General features: G+C 46.5%; 2 protein-coding genes across 4 annotated transcripts in view; one reads left to right on the forward strand and one right to left on the reverse strand.

Annotated features, from left to right (window-relative positions):
- LOC135907863 (alpha-(1,3)-fucosyltransferase C-like) overlaps window positions 1-23,200 on the forward strand; it is a 127,170-nt gene that overhangs the window by 1,878 nt on the left and 102,092 nt on the right. The gene's annotated exons all lie outside the window — the stretch shown is intronic.
- The window catches only part of cathD (cathepsin D), a 34,772-nt gene continuing 18,086 nt past the window's right edge, over window positions 6,515-23,200 (reverse strand). The window contains exons 5-7 of the mRNA XM_065439617.1: window positions 16,644-16,788; window positions 14,722-14,820; window positions 6,515-6,943 (exon numbers count right to left, since the gene is read on the reverse strand). Coding sequence (XP_065295689.1) covers window positions 6,782-6,943; window positions 14,722-14,820; window positions 16,644-16,788 — 406 coding nt within the window. The 3' untranslated portion in view covers window positions 6,515-6,781. The remainder of the gene's footprint in view (window positions 6,944-14,721; window positions 14,821-16,643; window positions 16,789-23,200) is intronic.

The following is a 23,200-nucleotide window of genomic DNA, read 5'->3' on the forward strand; positions in this document are numbered from 1 at the left end:
TCAGGGAGGAGCGTTGCGCCGATCCTCTCTTGCATGCGTAATAATCATGCGGACGACAATTAAAATTCAGAGTCCGATGTCTCGGAGCACAGACACGCTAGAAGAATTCTTGCAACTGATATTGTGCAGAAACGCGACTGCCTCTAACTTTTCAATATAAACGTGCCCACTTACTGCAGTTAACAAAAAGTTAATTCTTCAATTTTAGTTAATTTGGGCTGCTGACAGCGATAATTATCATATCACTTTGTGTCGCCCTGGCCACATAACTTATTTGCACAGGTGGTTTTCGCGTGCCTCCCAGTGCTTAACGTTAAGAAAACCATAAAGCTTAATTTTGAATACCCTGTATATTGAACGCGAATTGGCTCGCTGAGCGTCAGCATGACAGTTCCAGCTCTGTGGCGGGTGCTTGCATCCCGATAAAAATTTCCAACGCTCAATATTTTGCGCTTTGCTAGTCCTGGATGTTATAATCGAAAGTTATATAGCCTGTCGGAATCAGAAAAAAAAATTATCTGAGAAAGACAGAAGTATTGCTCACACTTCGCATCAACATACTGATGCATCGACGCATCAGCTGTCGACGCATATCACTTTTTTCCGAATTCCTTCGAATTCAACATACAGTGATAACGTATACTGCATTCAGCAGCACCATAGTAATTGTCTCGCGCTGAAAAGTATGCTACACGTAGAGAATTCTCTCCCGCAGAAGGCCTACCGAAAGAATTGATCGCAATTTACTAGCGCCTTCACAAACGCATCATTTTGCTACTGTGCTGTGCCAGTCCATATTAGTGCCATATAATTGTCGACAGTTCTATGAACCACTGCGTAGAGCACTGCAACCCTTGATGGTGCCAGCTCCGGCTGCGACGACAATGCGCAAAGTACGGGGCCGTTTGCTCTTGGCAGGAACAAAAAATTATGGGGTTTTACGTGCCAAAACCACTTTCTGATTATGAAGCACGCGGTAGTGGAGGACTCCGGAAATTTCGACCACCTGGGGTTCTTTAACGTGCACCTAAATCTTTTTCGCATTTCGCCCCCATCTAAATGCGGCCGCCGTGGCCGGGATTCGATCCCGCGACCTCGTGCTCAGCAGCCCAACACCATAGCCACTGAGCAACCACGGCGGGTTTAGCAGGAACAACTCATTAGTCTTTAGATGCTTTAACAGCTGAAATTTTAAAGGAAGATTTGCAGAAGTAGGTTTCATTAACAAATAAATACGTTATATGTCCTATGCACTTTTTACCTCACAACGTAGAAGACGTGTTGAAGTCGTGTGATACCAACGATTTGTTTCCCTTGAGTGGATGGCCCTGTAGAAGTGAATTGCCGGCAGTCTCAAGCCATCAAGGTCACCGTGGCTGGCCACAAGAGACCTGCCTGTCGGCAAGTTGCCTATTTTGTGCTCGCAGAAATTGCCGCGCGACTGGCCGCTCGAGGCACTTTGCTCTATTCGCGGGCTTCTCTCATGCTAGGAGGGAGGAGGAGGAGGAGGAGGAGGAAATAAAGAGAAAAGGCAGGGATGTTAACCAGAAATGTGTCTGGTTGTCTACCCTACTCTGAGAGACGGGAAAAAAAAAAGGGAATAGAAAGATCAGATAGAGAAAAGGAGGGAGGAGGAGGAAAGCCGCGGTGAGCTCGCTCACGCATGCGGAGGGCTTGAGCGAGTCAGAGGCGTTCACATAGGCCAGTCGCCCTCAAGAAAGACAAGTGCCTTCGCAGCTTTGTGGGCCGACGAGCGATAGAGACGGTCTTCAAGTAGCACCTGCACAGACAACGGCCGATCGTATTTCCGACTGAAATAGATCACAATGGTACAATAAATGTTCGATGTTCTCTTCGACGTCGCAGGCGTCGCATGCAGCACTGTCGGTCATTCAAATCAAAGTAGTGTACGCCTTCGTCAAAACCACTCCTAACCACAGCCGGTATAGAAGCGATGCCTCACGTCGGTGAAGCCCGGGTGGTAGTCGGAGTTGGAGCGAAGGGTTCAGTTCGTGCAACCTGGTGCGCTTTATATTTGGAGTGTTACACTCTGTTAAAGAGGGCTTGCGTGCCAGGTGACGAAGCTGCCTTGCAGCATCAGTCCTAGAAAGAGGAATGGGAACGCTGTGTTGTTCTTGATGTGACTCTCGGGCAGCGTTGTCTGCTTCATAATTTCCACTGTGTGGGGTTGCGCGACTGTCACGCGTCCCCTGATATGTTGTTTTCTCGCATAGCTCCCGGCTCCTGTAATCAAGCTTCGCCGCGTGGCTTTACTGCGGCAGTCGGTGTGCTTGCAGGGTAGTACGAGAGATGGCGCGAGTGTTGCTGTGCTAACGCCACGTAACGGCTGGGTTACTTGGGCGCAAAAAGGAGAATGCCCTTCCTCTTTGGCTCTGGATAGGCCAGCTGCGCGGACGTTCTGCGCGTGCGCCGATCCATGCTTCTGCGAGACCGTCTCGCGAGGCCTACCTAGGAATGGACGAACACGATCGTTCGAACGCGCCACCGTTCGCGTGACCGTACGCGCGAACGACCAGGCGTTGGTGTCGAGTATGGGGTGAACATATTCGCTCGTTATCCGGTCGCGGTGAGTCAGACTTCCGCGATTTGTCGCGCGCCCATCGGCATGTTTTGTGGATAGCAATTTGGCTAGCAGGCATTAGTCTATGAAAGGGGCAATAAATGCCCTTGTGATTGTTTGCACTACTGTGTTGTCGTTCCTTTGTCCCAAGAGCACGGGTGAGAACCCCTCAACTGATCTCGCAATGGCCGGATAGCCACTGGAAAATAATTTAGTGGCCTTTCTGTTTGACGTCGCGGTGAAGTTTAATTTCGTATGTTAGCTGTTCGTGGGCTCCACGTCTGAGAACTGACTGCTTGCTGTGTAAATCCGGTCTTGAATCGGAAAACATGGCCCATGTACCAGGACTCTCCGTGTCAATAAATTGAAGCGCGCTGCGCAGAGCCGTGAGTTCTGCAGCCATGGACGTCGTGACATGTGACATCTTGAATCGCAGTGTTATTCCTCTTGTCGTTATAAACACAGCACCGCCAGAACTGGTCGATGCAGTTGATCCGTGAGTATAGATGTGTACGTGGCTATTGTACCTCTCGTACAAGAGGAGTAAGCTCAACTGTTTTAGTACCGGCGGTGGTAAATCTCACTTTTTCTGAAGTCCTGGAAATCTGAGGTGTACTTTAGAACAGCGCAGACACCATGGAGGAGACACTGACCTTGCCGCAGGTGGGTACCCCGATGTAAGCGAGGCTCGATATGCACTGACAGTTGTGCTAAGTGAGGTGCGGGGTCTTTCCACGGTGAGTGCGGCGAGGTGGTGGCAAGGGGTCCGGGCAGTGTGCCTGACATGCGCACGCATTGTCTCGACTGCAATGTGCGCCGTGATTGAACAACCTTGAGCAATGGCAATAGTTTCAGCCGTTTACGCTCTGCGGGGTAATCCAAAGCATATCCTCGGAGTTTAGGCTTGAATGCTCTGAATTGTACGCAAATTGGTCTTGCTAGGTGTTGGATATAACAGGTAGGCTGTACTGGAGGAGCCCAACAAACAACACCCTTTACAGCTGTAACATGGATTGTGTGGAGCCCCCCCCCCCCCCCAATTCTTTCCTGCAAGGAACCTGAACAGATCCTAAGCATATTCTCAGAGTTTAGGTTAAATCAAATAGCAACTAGTCGCTTTTTCACATGGTTCACGTGAGGAGTCCAGGACAGGTCTCTGTCAATCACCCAAGAACCTGGGACTTCTGCTGGACGATATCACTTGTCCGTTGATTGATATGGCGTATGCAGACATTGGCTTCCGGGTAAATGTCACCACTGCACACTTTTACGACGTCACCTCCACACCTTTACGAAAGTAGCATAATGTCGATGAGGCCGCCTTCTGAAGCCGAGCGCGAAGCTGAAACCGTGTGGCCGCCGACATCCGGATACAGATGTCATCGGCGTAGATATAGAGTCGAACGGTGCTTGACAGGCCCTCGAGCAGTCCAATAAGAAATAGATTAAAAAGCGTTGGGCTTAGTACTCCGCCCTGAGGGACTCCGCGGCTACTGTAATACCGGGGTGTTGGGCCGCCCCCGTGAGCAAGTAGAATGATTGCATCTATAAGTAGCTACGAACCCAGAGATATATCTTGCCGCCAATACCTATCGTTTCTGTCGCTTTAAGGATGGCTTCATGGGTAACATTATCGTAAGCTCCTTTAATATCAAGAAACAAGGCAGCAGACAAGCGTTTACAGGCCTTCTGGAGTTTCACGTACGTTATCAGATGGACAACGTTGTCTGTAGAGGAACGGCCGCGCCTAAATCCTGTCAACGTGTCTGGATAAATTTCATAGTGCTCTATAGGTACCATTCCAGACGCGTTAGAGCCATCCGTTCGATTACTTTTCCTACAGAACTAGCTTGCGCGATCGGACGGTATGACGCAATGTCCAAAGGCGACTTGCCAGCTTTGAGAAGAGGAATCAGACGACTTGTCTTCCATTCCTGGCGAACCGTGCCAGTCTGCCATGAGTCGTTGTACAGGAGTAGGGGTGCATTTTGTGCCCGTTCACCAAGGTTACACAGAGCGTGGTGTGGTCCTGGCGCTGAGGAACGCCGACATAAAGGAAGCGCTGCCTCTAGTTCATCCAGAGAAAAAAAGCACTCATACGGGGATCACGTGAGAATGGTGAGTGGTAGGGAGCCTGCGTTCCCGTGGAATTTTCTTCAGCGGTAATCCTCCCACAGAAGTATTCTGCGACTTCAATCTCTTTGCATTGTACAGCCAGAGAATTAAATGGGCGGCGCTGTCCAGGGGTTGCACGGAGGCCATGAACAGTTCTCTATATAAGAGACAAAGGCTTTCGGGGATCCAGGACTCGCAGACAGACATGCATCGTTGTGAAGCCAGCTGTATTCATACGACGCTGTATTTTCTTTTGTGTGTGTCTGACCAATCCCGCAATGAGCAATTTCCACTTGAAATAAATATCGTGAAAAAGAGAAGAGTGCCCGAGAGGTAGACTTTTGGACTGCCAGTGTGTTGGTCGTAAGTTCGAATACTCACGGCATTATGAGAATATTAAAAGTTTTATTTGTAATTTTCTCGCAGATAATTTTGGATGACATTCACTACAACGGTGGACATCATTTGAGTATGGGGGTGAGCCCATAACAGCTATCGCTGTAAAAGATCACCGCCCCCTTCCAGTCCATGAAAATGGTCGAACAGCGAAGCTGTGTTAGTTACGCCGACTGTTACACTATACAATGAAGTATTAGTGTAATGTTGTATTTGTTGATGGTCGGCGCTGCCGTTTAAACTCGGCATATCTGCTGCGCAGCTCGGGGTCAGCCCTACGACGACGAGCTCGCTCACTAGCCAACTCTCGCTGACGCTCGCGGTATGCAGCTTCTTCCTCAGGAGCACGCACTACTTCTGGTCTTCCCATAGTTGTAGCTGGGGTGGAATGTGCGGGGCCATTAATCCAAAGCTCCGTATGTTGAGTACAAGGCCCACCGCTGGAGATGCGGGCGCTGCAGTCGTTTTGGCGATTGGTTGGTTTGACGATTGACGTGACTGCCGGCACTTCTTGCTGGCGCAAGAAGTGCCGCAGTCACGCGCTCTTAGTATCGCGTTTCGATCACTGTGCACTGTTCGATGGCCGCAAACCGCCAGGATTACATTTGTTTCTTTCGCGGCAGGGTAGAATCAATCGTCGATAAATTCGATGCCGATCTCGCTCCATCGCCAAAAATGCACCGTCTGACAACCGTATAAGAATCGCGTATAATATAGCATTCTCACAAAGGGAAAGAGGTCATGAACTCCAACCCTTTTCTCTCTGTTGAGCTCTTCTTTTCATCTCCCGCTAGGTCACGTAGCCCCATTTTAGCGAAGTCCGACAATGACGGCACATGGTCCGCATAAACAGCTTCACTGTAAAAATACTGATCGCTGGAGATGATTTGCGGATTATTTATACTGGCGACAGCTGTGACGCAGTCACCAACTTGGTCTCGTAATCTGTCATCAGGGTTTCACCTCGTGACCGGTTCTCTCGCGATCTTGTGACGGTACACTTACGTGATCATGGAAACGAATGACAGTGCTTGTAGTGCCATAACTAAAACGGTGCATGAATGTTGCTGGCGAATAAGCGCACACGGAGGCATCGCACACTTGCACGGATGGAAATATTGGCGGGAAATCGGTGCATCGATGAGTAGAGCGCTGACGTGCTCAGACAAATGTTGTGGCAGAAGGGGCCACGTGTAAAAGCGGCGCGGGCACCAGTGTAATTTATTTACGGGTCATTTCTTTCTTGCTTTTTAACTTACTGACCGCATGGGTCGTTGGACAAAAATGTGGAACGGATTGGAGGAGGAAGACAAAGGCGCAACTCGGCGAAGCGCGTCATGCAAGTGACACTTCACTTCTCAACCCAGCCTACTCCTCGTGCGTCCATTAGGCAAAATAACACCATCGCCCTTCGACAAAACATATCGTATGAAATGATTGCTGCTTTATTTTGACCAGATGCAAATCGTGAAATTTGTTCATAAAGGATTTCGAGGCCACGATGTGAAAGTGCTCGCAGTTAGTGGACTGCGATGGGTTTCGCATCGGAAGGTGCGGCCAAGCTTTGTAGGAATGTGCGATGCGAAGCTGTGATAGTGCACACAAAACGGTCGGGCAAAACAAATGTCTCGAAACTGTCTCTGCGAGGTCTCCATTGGGAGGAACGACAGGTTTCGAGCTCGGCGACGCCTAGCGGGACTCGGCGAATCCGACGCGGTCGTTGCCCCTGTCGAAGATGGTGTAGTAGCGGCCGATGAAAACGTCGCCCAGGATCCACAGGGGCCCCATGGGAGCCGGAACATCCAGGCCGATGAATCCGCTCAAGCAGAGGGGGATGCCCGTCTGGCTCACCTGCGCGAGAACCAGCTCGTTAGCGGGGTGAGTGCTAGCGGCGGACGAGAACGCAAGGCCAGCAAAGGTGCAATATATATATATATATATATATATATATATATATATATATATATATAATATAGCGCTTCTGTGACACTTGTGACCGACATGTATCTTGCTAGACAATTTCTTGTTATATGATACTGTACGTAGCTGGCAAATGGCAAATTACCTGATGACTGGAAGACAGCCCGAATCGTTCCCGTATTTAAGACCGTCTTGTACAAATTATCGCGTTATTTCAATAGTATCGTCTTGTAAATTAATTGAGCATATCAGCAATAAACAAATTAACCAGTTTCTCGAGCAACACTCAACTCTAACACCTCACCAGCACGACAACAAAAAGAAAAAAAATGTGGTGCTGCGTGCCGAAACCGCGATCTTATTATGAGGCATGCCGTAGTGGGGGACTCCGGATTAATTTTGACCACCAGGGGATCTTTAACGTGCCCCCAATGCACGGAACAGGGGCGTTTTTGCATTTCACCCTCATCAAAATGCTGCCGTCGCGGCCGGTATTTGATCCAGCGACACCACCATGGTTTCAGAAAAGGGTGCTCAACGGTAAGCCAGCTGTAATTATGGTGATTCACTCGCTAGCCTCTTCTCTTGAGATTACCGGACAGGTAGACATTATTCTTTTAGATTTTAGCAATACATTCGACCGTTTACCTCACGATTCACTCATAACAAAATTAAAAAGTGTAATGCTTCCATATATTCTTACACATTGGGTTACTGATTACTTGAGCAATTGCAAACAGTATGTATCGATCGATGGGCGACAGTTGGACTGTGTACCAGTGACATCGGGAGTACCGCAAGGTAGTGTACTCGGACCGTTACTTTTATACTTTTATACATTAATTATCTTGTAATGTTGTTGACTCAAACAGAAAACTCTAATGCTGGAATTGTTCGTAAGAGCATATCCCAGCCAACCCTGATGTTGGACAAGACTTGTACGTAAAGAATTACTTGTAATGAATTATTTTTGTCTAAGTAATTTAACGATTACCTTGTTTACTCAGTAACGCTCAGTGAAATTCAATTATTCTTTTCATTAACCAATGACATGTGACAAGTTAGTTGACGAGACAAAGCTGTAACCGATGACATGGCTTGGAGAACCTGAATTTGACGAAAACTACGGTAGAACGCCCGAGATCGGGCCAAGCAGCAGGCTCGCAAATCCACAGGGTCAGACTGGCAAACCCAAGGGGCCCAGAATTTGTTTCTTCATCTTAAAGCTCCACCAGCTGTTGGGCGACCAATTGAACAGGTGCTCCTATGCCTCGATAGTGAAGGCCACAGTAGGTGTTGTAGCCAGAAAAACACATACGCACGATTTTTTTCAGCTTTTCATTGGCGCAACCGGGAGCGTCTCCTCCAAGCTTCAGTCACAATGAAGCGCTGCCCTTCATATAAAACCCAAATGCTGAGCAACCAGTCTTGTGCTCAGGATCTGTATGCATTATGACACCGTCCTAATTAAAGCGCGCACATTGAGCTAACCTAAGCTCCCAGCCTTTCCCATTTTTCCCTCCTCGAGCAAGATTTCAGTGTCGCTGCTGATGTCTTCACAACAAAAATGACGGACGATTATCGACGAAAATTTTGTTAAAAGCAATTGTTGATGTAAATAAGCAATGTATGAAGGGCTCCAGAGGACGCACTCAAAGTACTAATAATAATAATAATAATAATAATATTTGGGGTTTTACGTGCCAAAACCACTTTCTGATTATGAGGCACGCCGTAGTGGAGGACTCCGGAAATTTTGACCACCTGGGGTTCTTTAACGTGCACCTAAATCTAAGCACACGGGTGTTTTCGCATTTCGCCCCCATCGAAATGCGGCCGCCGTGGCCGGGATTCGATCCCGCGACCTCGTGCTCAGCAGCCCAACACCATAGCCACTGAGCAACCACGGCGGGTGCACTCAAAGTACTAGGCCGGCTAGTTTTGTTTACTGTATCTATGCAATACTAATAAATTTTCGGAGGAATGTAACGTAAAAGTAATCGATTATTCTTGTGTAATTCCTCACTTTCGTCGGGCCGTAATTGGTGACTGTAATAAACGACATCTTTGAATGAAGATGAAGTATTTGTAATTGCAATCGGTTACTTTTTCTTCTGTAACGCGTACAAGTCTATACTCGACATATCATCACGTAAGGCAAGCTGGTCCATGGAAAAGATAACTTACGAGCGAAGAGCTTTCTGAATTTAGCTCCAAAAGGCTAGGAATGTGTTCACAGAAAATTAAGCAAAATATGCCCTGGAAATGGTACAGTAGTGAAGCCACACTCACAGTTGATATCAATTCGAAACAATGCGAATTGTTTTCGAGTCGAGGCCAAAATGGCGTTATGGGTCAGGAGTTAAGGATGATGCTAATGCTGTTGCAGACTGCGACGGATGATATACGAATGAGGCGAGGCATTAGGAGCTTATCTATAGTGAGCCCCCGCTGCGTACCGTCCTCTGACATGGTTCAAAAACGTGATTATAAAACGAAAAAGCGCTCATAGGAATCTGCGTGATTAAAACTGCGAAAGATCGCAGCCGCCGCACTGAAGCGACAGCCCGGTGGACACCGCCAACGTAAGATTGGGATTAGTGCATCTCGCGCTGAAAGCAATACTTTTACCTGGGCTAGCAGGGGTTCACATGAAGAGATGTTCAACAGCGCAAAATAATCGACGCCAAGGAAAGTGCGCAGGCCACCACCTCTTAGTGTCGTGCGCCTTGTCTTTGTATTTCTCGAACGTCATGCTGGGCTCTTCCCTACTAATTATGCGTAAATACATACTTTACGAAAAGCCATACATCGGCGATCGTGAAAAAGTGTGCTCGTGCAGAACGGAAATGCATCCAAAGCCAACCAATTCACCAGCATGCCTTCATTCATTCGGGCAGACAGCGTTCTAAGACCGAAACTTAATAATATTTGGGGTTTTACGTGCCAAAACCACTTTCTGATTATGAGGCACGCCGTAGTGGAGGACTCCGGAAATTTTGACCACCTGGGGTTCTTTAACGTGCACCTAAATCTAAGCACACGGGTGTTTTCGCAATTCAAGATCGAAACTTCCGCGCCAACTTCCCCGGCAGCAAGAAAACCTATATCATCGTCTTCGCCTGAACGCTGCGTTTACAAACAGTTAGTCGTGCCGACTTGGACAATCTACCAATCCCTACTGTGTTAACTGTGATGCTATAGAAACGGTTGAGAACATCCTTTTTGAATGCCCAGCCTATATAGAGATGAAATAATCTGTTATAACTAAAAGCCAAACGGGCAAAATTAACCACTTACGCTGAGAAGCATAGTAGGTTCGACACCTTGTACTTCTAGGCATCGGCAGGATTTAAACTTGTTTGCTTATATTTAGGACATTGGCTTTCTTGACAAGCTTTAGGAAATGCTATACATACACATTAGAAGGACCGAACTTCATTTTAACATTGCCTTTATTTTGAATGTAATGCATAGGACATCATTTTAGTTGTAAGTACCTAAGAAAGAAGAATGAAAATTTACTTCATAAAAGCTGTCGTGATACCGTATTCACGCAAGATCGCGCAACGAATCAAGAGGATAGGCGAAAGGCACGAGACGACAGTATTGTTTTTCGCGCCTCGCAAGTTGATAGGCTTATGTAGTGACGTAAATGATAAACAGCAGCACAAAGAGGCGTTTGAACAATGCACTGAGAAGATTATCTGCAAGATCCACCTTGCATGTGGTAGAAGGCACATCGGTCAAATCGGACGGTGTATTAATGAGCGGCTTCGCGAACATAAATATGGTTGGGGCAATTGCAGAGAACAGGACACCTTGCGGCGCATTGCAAGAGATGCACATGCGCACCACTTTTCGGTGAAGCTGAGTTGATTGCAAGCCGCATTTCGATGGGGGCGAAATGCGAAAACACCCGTGTACTTAGATTTAGGTGCACGTTAAAGAACCACAGGTGGTCGAAATTTCCGGAGTCCTCCACTACGGCGTGCCTCATAATCAGAAAGTGGTTTTGGCACGTAAAACCCCATAATTTTTTTTAGTTGATTGCACGCGCGGTGATAAGAACGTCAGAGAGATCGAGGGAGCACTGTCCATAATCGCGGGTAAAGAAAATTGGATAAGTAGGCCGTCTGTCCAGCTAACTCAAGCGGAAATCGAGTTTGCGCATTATGACTGTTGAGCCTATAGGATTGTCTAACGTCAGCACATATGCCCATGAAGATATTTGTGCCTCTTGCATTTTTGTTCGACTTTTGTTGTTGTTGTAATCTGATTGTAAACCCTTATATACAGGTGACGTGGCAAGAATAAACCAGTTGTAAGTTTGCGCATCAACCGTCTATTAGTGTTTCATTTCTGTGGTTTTAGTGACGTGCTAGCGTATAAGCAAGTATCCATCTTTTCCACATTTTTTTAATGCGTAAGCATTCTTTGGCGAGTACCCGAGCTCCGTCACGCGAAAAGTCATGCAAAAAGTGTAGTGCCTTGTATCTGCACAAAAATGCGTAATTTGCGAAGTTAAGACATTTAATCGTTATAATGAATAGTGTAAATGTAGATATGTAGCTTTATAAGCGACAAGAAACAACTTAAACAACAACAAAAAATTGATCAGAGAGAATACCAATACTGTTACTAGGGCTCTATAGAAAATGCATGGGTAAGCTTAGTTAGGGGTGGGCCAACGGGAAATTTGGGGTAGGGTCAACTTGAAATTTGGAGGTGGGCCAATTTGAAATTTGAGGGTAGATCAACTTGAAATTCGGAGTTATACTTACGCGTACTTAGACAGCTCATGGTAAAAGCAGCGCAAAAAGACAGCAGCACAAGACAGAAATACACAGGACAGACGCTGAGTCCTGTGTGCTTCTCTGCTTTGTGCGGCCGTTATTTTTGCGCTGCTTTTACCACGAAGACCAACCAACTCGTCCAGTTTTACACCCTGTTAGACAACTCCAATAGAGTTTCTGCATTCTTTTCTATTCCATCCCCCCTCTCTCTCTTAGGGCCTTTCAATCCCTCATACCGTACACCATGCGGAGCAACACGTAGGCGACTCTCTATTTCACTCTCTCTCATTTCGGAGGATCGCTTTTTTTCCCTCTTGCCTATTTTCCATCTCACGGTCACGCAATATAGGCTTCTAAGGTGTTTTCGTAGGGAAACGAATTTATAATCGGCAAGATTCTGCTTCATGCGTACGCGCTTCACATTTAACTTCCGAATGAAAGGAATATGTTTCGACGGGTGAGCACTATTGCTGAGCTGCTTTGAAAACGTGGACATTAGCTGGGTTTGTTGGCAAACCCATGATGAACTGTCCTCGAAGGCATCGTGGACAGTGCCAGAAATACAAAGGGAAGGCGCACGACATTATGGAGGTGGTGGTGTGCCAGGTTTCCTTGTGCGGACTATTTTGCACCGTTCAGCATCTCTTAGGTGAACTACAGCTAGCTCAGGAACAAGTGTTTTGTCGGCGCGAATCTTTTTAAACTGTGACGACGGTGACGTGCAATAAAGGAAACAGGAAGAACAAGTACCGGTTGCCGCAACAAGATAGGCCTTGCTCAGCGGAGGCGTATAGCGTAGACCCCCCCCCCCCCTCCTAGTGCGTATACATGTCCCCGCTCCCCCACCGCCTTCCTTGCGCGTGTCATAAGACGGCGCGCACAATGCCCGCCTTCCTCCATTACCGCCGCCTCAAGCCACCATACTTCCCGGCTCACTCTCACAAGCTTTCGCTCGCATCTGCAGCATATAGCGCGCTGCCGCGATGTTATAGCACCTGGACTTTATGCGGAACATCACGGTGACGCCGACGGTGACGGTAATTCGCCTGGAGTGCCCATATATTTGCTATCGCAATAAAATATCGTGGGGATTATTCCATTGCTGCCGATACGCTGCCAGTCAAGAGGCGTATCGAGTACAATTGCAATAAATACTCTGGACTCTTGTTCAACATGTCGTCACAAGGTGTCCCCACCAACACTTTCAGTTGCGTCGACTCATTCCTGCATGTCGGTTCAAAAACTCAAATCAAAACGAAATGTAAGGCTGCATGCCATCGAAGATCCGCGTCACAATGTTTCCTGTTAAATGATTTCAAACGGCGGATGATACGCTTATTATCTGCTGCTCGGAGAGGTTCGATTCATAGATTATTCATTCTAGAAACACAATAAGCTCATCCCGGAAAGTAGCCACAATGCATCTAAGTGGTTATGGCGTTCAGCTGGTCAGCACGATGCCGCGCGAGTTCGAGTCCTGACTGCAGTAACTTCGTTCCCGACGTATGCATGGGTGGATTAAAATGGAAGGGGCTGCTAGAGACAACCGCATCCCACACCCTTCGGCTAGTAAAAAAAAAAAAGTAATGTGGAACTACCCAATAGCATTTTGTCTCTCCACTATTTGTGCTGCTTTTCGAGCACGAAGCGTTCCCTTCAATCAGTTAAACGTGTTTAAATTTCGTCCAGCACCAAGCATCATTAACCTGCGTCCATCGTAATTTTCCTTTGTTCTAAAGATGTAGTTCTAAAGATGTTCTAAAGATGTTCTAAAGATGTATAAAGATGTATTTGAAATACTTTATTTTTGCATACTTCTTATATGGACTAATTTATTTCAATGAACGTGCGATGCGACTAATATTAATAGAACAAAATTGCAATGAACTGGAGGAAATCATTAGCTTCAAGGTCCTCCAAAGCGTGTGATAGGGTAGACAATTATATCACTTTCGGAATAGGTTCCCCGTATAAAGAACATATTCAACGTTTCATATATGATGCATGAATTTCATTAACATACTAAAAAAATCTTGTCGTTTCGAAAAATCAATAAGCCACAAGAATAATAATTAAAAAGAACTTCCCGCCACCCCCTTAATGTAGTCCCTGGACGGATGCTCAATTCAAAAACGCTCTTGTTTGGGTGCGCACGAAAGAACTGCTAGTAAAAATAATTCAGAAAGGCCGAATTGCGGCATCTGTTTACAACCACATTTTGTACTTAAAAGGAAGAAGTGCGGACACCGACCAAAATAGTTTAAAATAGTTATTCACGTTTCGGCTATTCGTTGTCTTTGGGGAAGGATTTGCGTGTTTTTTTTTCCCCGGCAACGATAGTAGCCACGTTTACACTGATGCGTTAGAAGTGTCGCTTTGCTACCCTACAGTGGGGTTGGGAGATAGGGCTTAGAAAGAGGACAGGGTTAAAAATATGCACACACGCCGTCTTTCATGACACTGCTTTGCATTATGGGCGAGACTGCATTGATTTTTGCGTCTCAACACGCCGACTCGCCCGCGAGAAATTCCTGAAGAGTCATCTTATCAGCTAATTGACACATAATTTGTTTGGTGAGGTGAGGCCAGATGACATGGTAAAGATGTATTAATTAGTGAGTTACGAGGAAAACAAAAAAATTGACTGAGTTACGATAGGCCAGTGCGAATAGCATGAACTATTTTGAACCATTTTGGTCAGTGTCCGGACCTCTTCCTTTTAAGTATGCATCATCCCAACCAGACGGGACGTCAGACGTCATACTATCGACTTCAACCATATTTTGGCTGTGGCACATGACTGATACATGCATGCTCCTCAAAAACGCCAAAGAAGGGTTTGGAAAACACGACTACGCGAACGGAGACAGTAACTAAAAATGAAACGAAAAAAAAAGAGAAGAAAGTACTCGCCTGCAGAACGTAATCTTTTCCTTGCAGCATAAAGTCTTCACCGTTCAGGGTGAAGGTGATGTTCGGCAAATTCGGTATGGCCTTGCAACTCACGATGTACTGCAATAACAGAACAGAGACAATGTAAGCGCTGATTGCATAATTCAGAAACGCGCCATTAATGCTTAAGCCCTTATACACAGGAAAAATAAAGGGAACCACAGCCCATTGCCCGATGAATCTTCTGCAAAAACTCCATGGAAGGTAGCTTTCTTGCGGCACAAAAACTACTCCGCCCTGTTCCTGTTGTCTCGCCACAAAAATTTGTCGCAGCGTGGTATCTTATAAGATATACGGACCTTGGCTGCAAGCATGCGCTTGTATTACTACTGAAGAGTACTACGGTACTTCACCAGCACCATTCCAGCACCATTTGTCACGGTAGCTCAGCGTCTAGGACGTTGTGCCGCCGAATGCGCGGTCCCATGCAGGCACGATTCCTGCAGCTATGGTGGCCACATTTCCAAGGGGGCGGAATGAATTAACGACTGTGTATTAAAGCGAAGATGTTTGCCTCTAGGAGATCGGTAATTTTCGTGTCCGCGTCCGATAGCGAAAATCTGTGCCAATCCAGGCAGCAGTGCAGGCCAGGAACAGTGTCTCGTAGCCCCGTAAGGCAGAGGCTTCAAGCAGTTAGCAAAGTGAAGCGAGCAGTGTATACTTTCTTTGGAATGACGCATAGGACATACAGAACAGTCATAAGTTTCAACAAAGAACAAACACAGAACAAGCATCCGAACCATGTTTTTGATGATAAGGCGCTCCTGATAGCAATGCAAAGCACGTAGCACTCCCCGCATACGTTTCCCCATTAAGATTGCCGTTGCGCAAGCTGCCACGGCGATGGCAGCTTGCGACGTGGGGAGTGACGTCCCTGGCCTTCCGTATATGAAAGAACCAGCCTGGCAACTGATGTCAATGTTGTTGCAGAACCTCTATGGGCCATGACGTGCTGTTAACATGACCAATACTTCCATTAATTCTATTACCCTAAATTACCATTACTCTAAAGCAGCAGCAGTTGTAGCACGTGCTGGGTTTTGACAGCTACGCTGGACAGCCACTTTCGCAGGGCCTAGACGGTGAGTCAGTTTTTTAGGCATGATTGCACGCTGAAGAATTTCAGTTGGTAAAAATTAACCTACAGCTTTCCACTAGAAAACAGAGGAGCTCCGGGACGCTAGGTTATTATTACGTTTCAAAAGTGGTGGCAAGCCAGTCCGCTGCAGACACTTGGGATAATCACGCGTACAGCTGCTTCATTATGCTAACAGCCAGTGTCGCGCCAAATTTAATACTCAGTTTCGTCATATTGACGGCCTGATACAAAAATGCCGCTGCGCAGAGAAGATAACTTGGAGGTCAGCTTCTCTGCGCTATGGCTGGACCGGAGTACGCGCACACATATCCTGCAGATGTTTTCTGATGCAAAGGGCTCGTAGTCGTCGACAGGTAAAGAATGTATCTCACAAGAAGCCTGCTCTCCGTATCTCCATGCTGCGAAACACGGTACGAAGAGCAGACGCAAGGGTTGAGTATCAACGAACATGCCGCAACCACAACACCACACGCACCAACAGAGGTGATCGGTAGGTGTGGGCATGAAGACAGAACAATGACGTACATTCGTGGCAATACGGGGTAGTTCGAAAACTGGATTAAGAAACTGGATTGATCCCCACTTCGCGCGATGACCTGACGCATTAGAAAAGAAATTCATTAACGAATGATCTAAGGAAAACTGCTTGTCGCGGTACGCTGCATAACGACAAATTATGGGGGCTGAGTCTTATAGTTGTGCGTTTGTCGCTTCCTACATGTCGAGACAATGAAGCGATCCTTGACGATTTTGGCGTATTGAATCAGGGAAAGGTAAGTTTTACCTCTCCCGAGGTGAAAGGAGCAGCTCCTATGGCCAAGTTGAGCTTCTGGATTTCAGATGACGGCCCAGCGATCAAGGAAGTCCCAGTGTCAGCGATGGCTTCGCAGCCTCCGTTGCAGAAGGAGACGTTTGCTCCCACTGTCACACTGCGAAGATAAAAAAAAGGGGGTGGGCGCATGGCTGTTTTCATATTCAGTAACACGGTCATGACGCTGTAACGAGTTCCGCCCTCGTCAACCCTTTCGCTCTCAAAGCGTTTCAACCAAATGCTGATCACGTTGATAAAGAGCAGCCAGCGATAACGGAAAGCACTGAGTTGAGTAGTTAGCATCACAAGTTTCCGCGTATTTTGCCTAAACTAAGCTGTTATCTTGGCAGTGGTTGTGGTAGAAATGATTATGCTGTACGCTCTCACACTATGGCCACGCTTATTTAAATCGCTGCGAGGACAGGCAAAGTGTTAACCGTGGCTTTCTTTGAACATTCACATATTTCTTTACAGTGAAGCTGTAACCCTCTACCGTCCAAGGAAATGTTCGTGTCGTTGGCGTAGTAAGCAAAAAACTCCCCATACCTGAGCCGATCCCGGAGATAGTGCAATGCCGGGCCGACCCGCGGCGAAAGTGAAGCAGGCGTTAAGCACTCCCGATACGTGGGCTGATCCCGAAGATAGTGCATTGCCGGGCCGACCCGCGGCGGAGGTGAAGTAGGCGTTAAGCGCTCCCCATACGTGGGCCGATCCCGAAGATTCTGCAATGCCGGACCGACCCGCAGCAGAGCTGCAGTTCGCCATTAAGGGGCCCACATACACAGCTTCGGTGGTCATCCTTCTTCACAGAGTGGAAGGGCACTGAGTTTTTTTTTCTACATAAAACTTTCATAGCACCTCTACATACAGAAAGTGCACCACCACCGCTCGACTTCGAGAGCGAGCTGCGTGATTTTAACTGGTATGGCGTGAGAAGCGTGTAAGACAAGGGACGAACGCAGTTATTAGACACACTGGGCGGTGCAAGAAAGTACGACACAAGCTATAAACTTTGCTCTAAAAGAATAAACATTAATGACGCGTTTGTTTCTTAGTGATAAATGCCAGGGCTGTTGGCATAAGTTAAAGCTCCAACACGTCAAGGTAAATTGGAATGCTTCCACGTTTTCACGTTCGCCAGTATGAGTGACATTGACATGGTTGATTCGCAAGAAGCCAAGAAAGACACCAAGGACAGTATAGGGGAAATTACATGTGCCTAATAATTGAAATAAAGAAATGTCGTCTTTTGTCGCTTCCCTACTTTTCTTCCACCAATCCTCCAATCGCCTCTTACTAATCCCTATTGCGGACATGTTTACTTTTCCACTGCTCTAGCTGAACCCAAGGGCTTCAAGGAGGCCAGTGGAGTCTAAATAGACCGCTGGGCAGACGTCTTCACATTCTAATAAAACATGCTCCATAGTTTCCCTAGCTTTACCGCAGCAAGCACATGCTTCTTCTTTCTTCTTCTATCTCACTTTATATGTGCGTGTTTTAAGGCATCCTGATCTCGCTTCGAAAACTAATGATTTTCCCTTTCAGTTATCATAAGTTGTTTCTTTCCTGATTTCGTTTTTTCCTCTTAAGTAGTTACTCATGGCAGGTTTCTTTTCCATTGCCGCCACCCATGAGATTATTTTAGTGCCTCTGACTTTCCGCTTGACGTCCTTTGTTGCTGTGTTGCCCACCCTACAGGCCGCATACTTGCTGGTAAGCTTCCTAGTTTTCTTTCTCCGCTGTGAATCAATGTTTTTCCTGTACAGATACTTCAACACTCTCCCAGCCCATTTACTTTCTTCCATAATCCTCAGTGGTTCTTCATAATCAATTTTACTGCGAGCTTCCCTGACTTCAAAACTAGTCCAGCCCATATCACACTGCACAGCTTCATTTGTAGTCTTCCCATGAGCGCCCCATGCGAGGCGTCCCACTGACCTTTGGTTCCCATCGAGTCCTGATTGTACCCCCGATTTAAAGCAAACAACCGCATTTTCAAAAGTAAGTCCTGGAACCATTGCACCTTTCCACATACCTCGAAGCACCTCGTACCTATTGTATCCCCATAGCGCTCTGTGCTTCATTATGGCTGCCATTTCTCTTCCCCTTCACTATTATTGTTTTTTCCAGTGTTTCCATATATCTATTGCCTTCATTTATCCATATACCAAGGTATTTATATTCTGTTACCCGAGGTATTTCCTGGCCCTGTATCGCCACTGTCTGTTCACTGTTTTCATTGAATACCATAACACCTGATTTTCTAACACTAAATTTTAAACCTAAATTGTCTCCTTCCTGTCCGCAGATATTAGCCAGACGTTGCAAATCACTTTGCTTGTTAGCTAGCAACTCAATGTCGTCCGCATAATATAAACCTGGAAGCTGCATGTTGCTCAACTACTGAACCCGCCTGTTTGTATGAGAGATTAAAGCCGATATTACTTCCTTCTAGCGCCCTCTCCATCCTCACCATGTACATCATAAACAGCAGCGGGGATAAAGGGCACCCCTGCCTCAGTCCCTTGTTGATATGAACTTTCTCCTCGCTCCTCATCCGTTCCCATTCAACGCAAACGGTATTTTCTGGGTAAATATCTCTCAAAAGCTGTAGAGAATCGTCACGTAAGCCTTTCCCTTCCAGAATATCCCACAAAATGTTGCGGTCTACGTTGTCATAGGCTCCTGTAATGTCTAAAAAGGCTACATATAACGGTCTGCTTTCTACTTTTGATATTTCAGTACACTCAGTAAGAACAAATAAGTTTTCATCCAAACGCCTACCTATTCTGAAGCCATTATGAAGTTCTCCCAAAATGCCATTATTCTCTGCCCATGCTTGAAGCTTTAATTTGATTGCCTGCATTGCTAGCCTGTATATTATCGATGTAATGGTCAACGGTCTATACGAGTGAATTCCATCTTTCTCCCCCTTACATGTATAAATTAAATTTATTCTACTTTGTCGCCAACTGTCTGGTATTCGTCTATCTTTTAAAGTTTTTTTCCACTGCTTTCACCAGAGCTTCCTTACTTTTTGGTCCTAGTTCATTAATCAGCCTAACGGGAACCTCGTCTAGCCCTGTGGCTGTGTGCTTAGGAACTTTCTCTTCGGCTTTCTTCCAGTTGAAATTTGTCAGCACCAGCTCCTTTTCCACCTAGGTCTCTTTCATGCTCTTTTTTTTTCAAATACAACCTCATCATTGCCTTGGAAAGATTCGGCTGTTATTTTTCGGATGTAATTTATTGCCGCTTCTTCTTCCAGTCTGTTTCCATCTTCGTGTAGGATATGTTGTTGCATGGTTGTTGACTTTCTGCCTAATAATTTTATGTGGTTCCAAAATATTCTAGGTGCAGCCTTATTTTTCTCACGTATTTCTGATAACCAACGTTCGCTTTCACCTTTAATCTTTAGTGGCACCAGTATTTGAACCATGGACTTTTTCTCCCGGTATATTTCCCACTTACTGGCTACTTCATCTTGTGGAAACCGCGCCTTCTTTGCCTGCCTTTGCTCTCGAGATGATTTCTGTCGTTCGGCGATCGCTTCTCGTATCTCACTGTTCCACCAGCTTTTCGGTTTATTTTTTTTTTTCCTTTCCAACGAACGTGTTGTTTCTCTTTCCGTATTTCTGTCGTTATTACACTTAAAGGCTCATTATATTCCCTTTCTTTACTTGGCCATTTGCCAAGTTCTTCCTCAACTCTAGTGACTATATTTGCTATTTGTTCAGCGTTCAAATTTGCACTGGCCATTTTGCTCCCCTTGCTCTCTTTCCCAACTACATATCCCATCTTTAAAATGATGCTTTTATGGTCACTCCCTATGCTGCTATACCCTTCCTTCCCCCCTCCCCATCAATGACTGTTTCTCTCAACTTATCATGAATTCCTTCTGTCATCAGACAGTAATCAATGGTCGATTGCCGGTTTCCCACTTCCCACGTGATCTGCCCTTCACACTTAGGCCCTGTATTCACGATAACAAGGTTATGTTGCTCACAGAGGTCTAGCATTGACTTCCCGTTGTTGTCGGTATTGCCATCTAAATCCTGCATGTGGGCATTGATGTCACCTAATAGGGTAACTTCAGCACCGTTCCCGAAACCCTTAATATCAGCGCTTATGCATTCCACTAACTCTTTATTCTTCTCTGTGCAATTATTTCCGGTCTACAAATACGTAACGCCCAGCCAAGTTTCTTTCGCCACTCATTGTACCTGATAACCAAAGATGCTCTTGACATTTTGAATTTACTCTTTTCCATTCTGCTCCCTGATGGATGAGCATTCCGACTCCCCCTCCCTTTCTTTCGGACTTAGTTCTGTTGTACCCTTCCCTAGCATAATTCTCAATCACTGGCGGCTCTCCCGAGTCTCTAAGGTGCGTTTCTGTAACCGCATACACCCCTACTTCTTCTCTATTTAACTGCTCCTCAATCTCTGCCCACTTTTCCTTTCTTCTGCCGCCCTGCATGTTTATGTAGCCTATCGCATGGTGAGCCCTCTTTCTTGCTTTCCTCCTTTTTTAGTTATTTACGGTGATGCTATACTGAGGTTTCCTTAGGGGAACCTCTTCATTACTACTATATTCTAGCCTCTTGAGCGCCCGTGGACCCCCGTTACGTGGTATTTTTAGCGCTCTCTTCTTTTCCGCGTTTCGGCGCGCTCACCACCATGACAGTTGGCCGTCGAGTTTTCGCTGCGAGGCTTTCGCAAGGGATTTCGTATGTTTTGACTAAGTTTCGTGGCTAGCCGCGTCATTGAAAAACTCAGTGTTTGTTTTGTTTTATGTTAGGGAGTGATTTTAAGAGTACTGGAGGTGCAAACGTGTACGAATGGAGCTTTTTTCGTTGTTGACGGGGTACGGAGCTCAGGCATGGGTAAGCTTATGCACGGGCGCTATTTTCGGTGCTCGTTCAGATTTGTTTTCCTGATCGCGCTATCGTATACAAGTGTATGAAGCTATGGAGTGCGTGGGCTGTGTTCTGTCATATATCGTGCTAGAAACGTTACACCTGTTATTGTTGTAGTACTGAGAGTGCGTATCTTTGTCAGTCCATGCTTTTGTTAGGCGCTGCAAACATATTTTGTGAGGGCGAGCTGTTCACTACCAGTGCAAATGAATTCGTCATTGTGAGTAGGCTTTCTCCGCAGGATAAAGTGGTGCACGACTTTCTTGGCTCATATTGACTTGTAACTGCGTAAAGAAAAGAGGGAAGTGCTCATTGATGGAAACCATTTCTATGTGTAACTTTCGTCCTTGCATACGCTTTGTTGACAAATGAATTACAGATTCCACTGTGATGTTTGCGCTTGAGAACCAACGGACAAGTTTCACTGCATAAACAGATGCCAGCGTCATGACGAAACTACGAGAATAGCCGAGATGCTTCGCGCTGATGGCGCACGTTTCTACATGACGCTCGCGTTATTCAGGCGAATATGTCACGCGCCTTGCGTTCGGTCATCATGGAACTAAGATTGGTTTGAAGGTGCACAAGCTGGACACACGGTGGTCGATTGGGTACACGCAAGTACACACGTGCGCACTTCGAGCAGCGCAAACGCATCCGAGTTGTTGAATCGGCAGCTACATATTGCACACACGCGAGCGCATCGCCTTTGGCGTGTGCCACCGAAACCTTCATCGTAACCCTTTCACGCCGGGCAAGTGTCTTTAGAAAGCCCAATAAAGAATCTGATCAATGCAATAGAAATAACTCGCGAAGCGGGTTGATCTGCGCAAGCCGCGACAGTGTTTTTGCCTACGAGTACAATGCATGGCCGTGGACGACATAACACTCAAATAAAGCTCTGGCATGTATATAAACATACTGTACATTACGTATACATTATTGGTGAGATAAGGAATTCTGATTTGTGTGCTAGTACTCGACACTAATGGGTATTTGTCCACCAAACTGGCTCCAAAAGCCTCCTTCTAACTGTAAGCAGGCAGCACACCCTTAGCCATAAAACAAGCGCGCAGTTACGCGCCGAGAAAGCACAAAAAACATCTGCTTCTGCCAGTTTCATAGCGTTCCATCATCGCTCCTAGCACAGCACACAATAATCAAGCCTTAAATACGGTAAAAATTTATGCGCGAACACCCAACAACAATTATAATGTCTCACCTCATGTAACTCTATGGGCGGCTTCCGAGCCAACGACCAAACTGCGAGAAGGCCAGGAAAAGGAGAGACCGGGCGAGGAGGAATGTCGCTACCTTTTAGTTTGACTCAGGGACCTTAGTTGCAGCCGGAATAGAGCACCGCCCCCTTCCCTCCCATCTCCCCGGTGCCTCGCAACATTGAGTGTCTCGCGCGCGACGCAAGACGGTGCGCTTGCTCCTCACTTTCTTCCCATACGCGCGGGCGAGATTGAGCGACTATCGTCGGCTCCCCTCGCATGCCTTCACTCATACAGCGTAAGGCGCGCGGCGATGGTATTATGGCCCTTGGACTTTATACGGCACATTACGGTAACACCGACGGCGGAACTACGCCTGGAGTGCCCATGTAATTGCT

This window comes from Dermacentor albipictus, chromosome 1, assembly GCF_038994185.2.
Source record: "Dermacentor albipictus isolate Rhodes 1998 colony chromosome 1, USDA_Dalb.pri_finalv2, whole genome shotgun sequence".
Classification (NCBI taxonomy): domain Eukaryota; kingdom Metazoa; phylum Arthropoda; class Arachnida; order Ixodida; family Ixodidae; genus Dermacentor; species Dermacentor albipictus.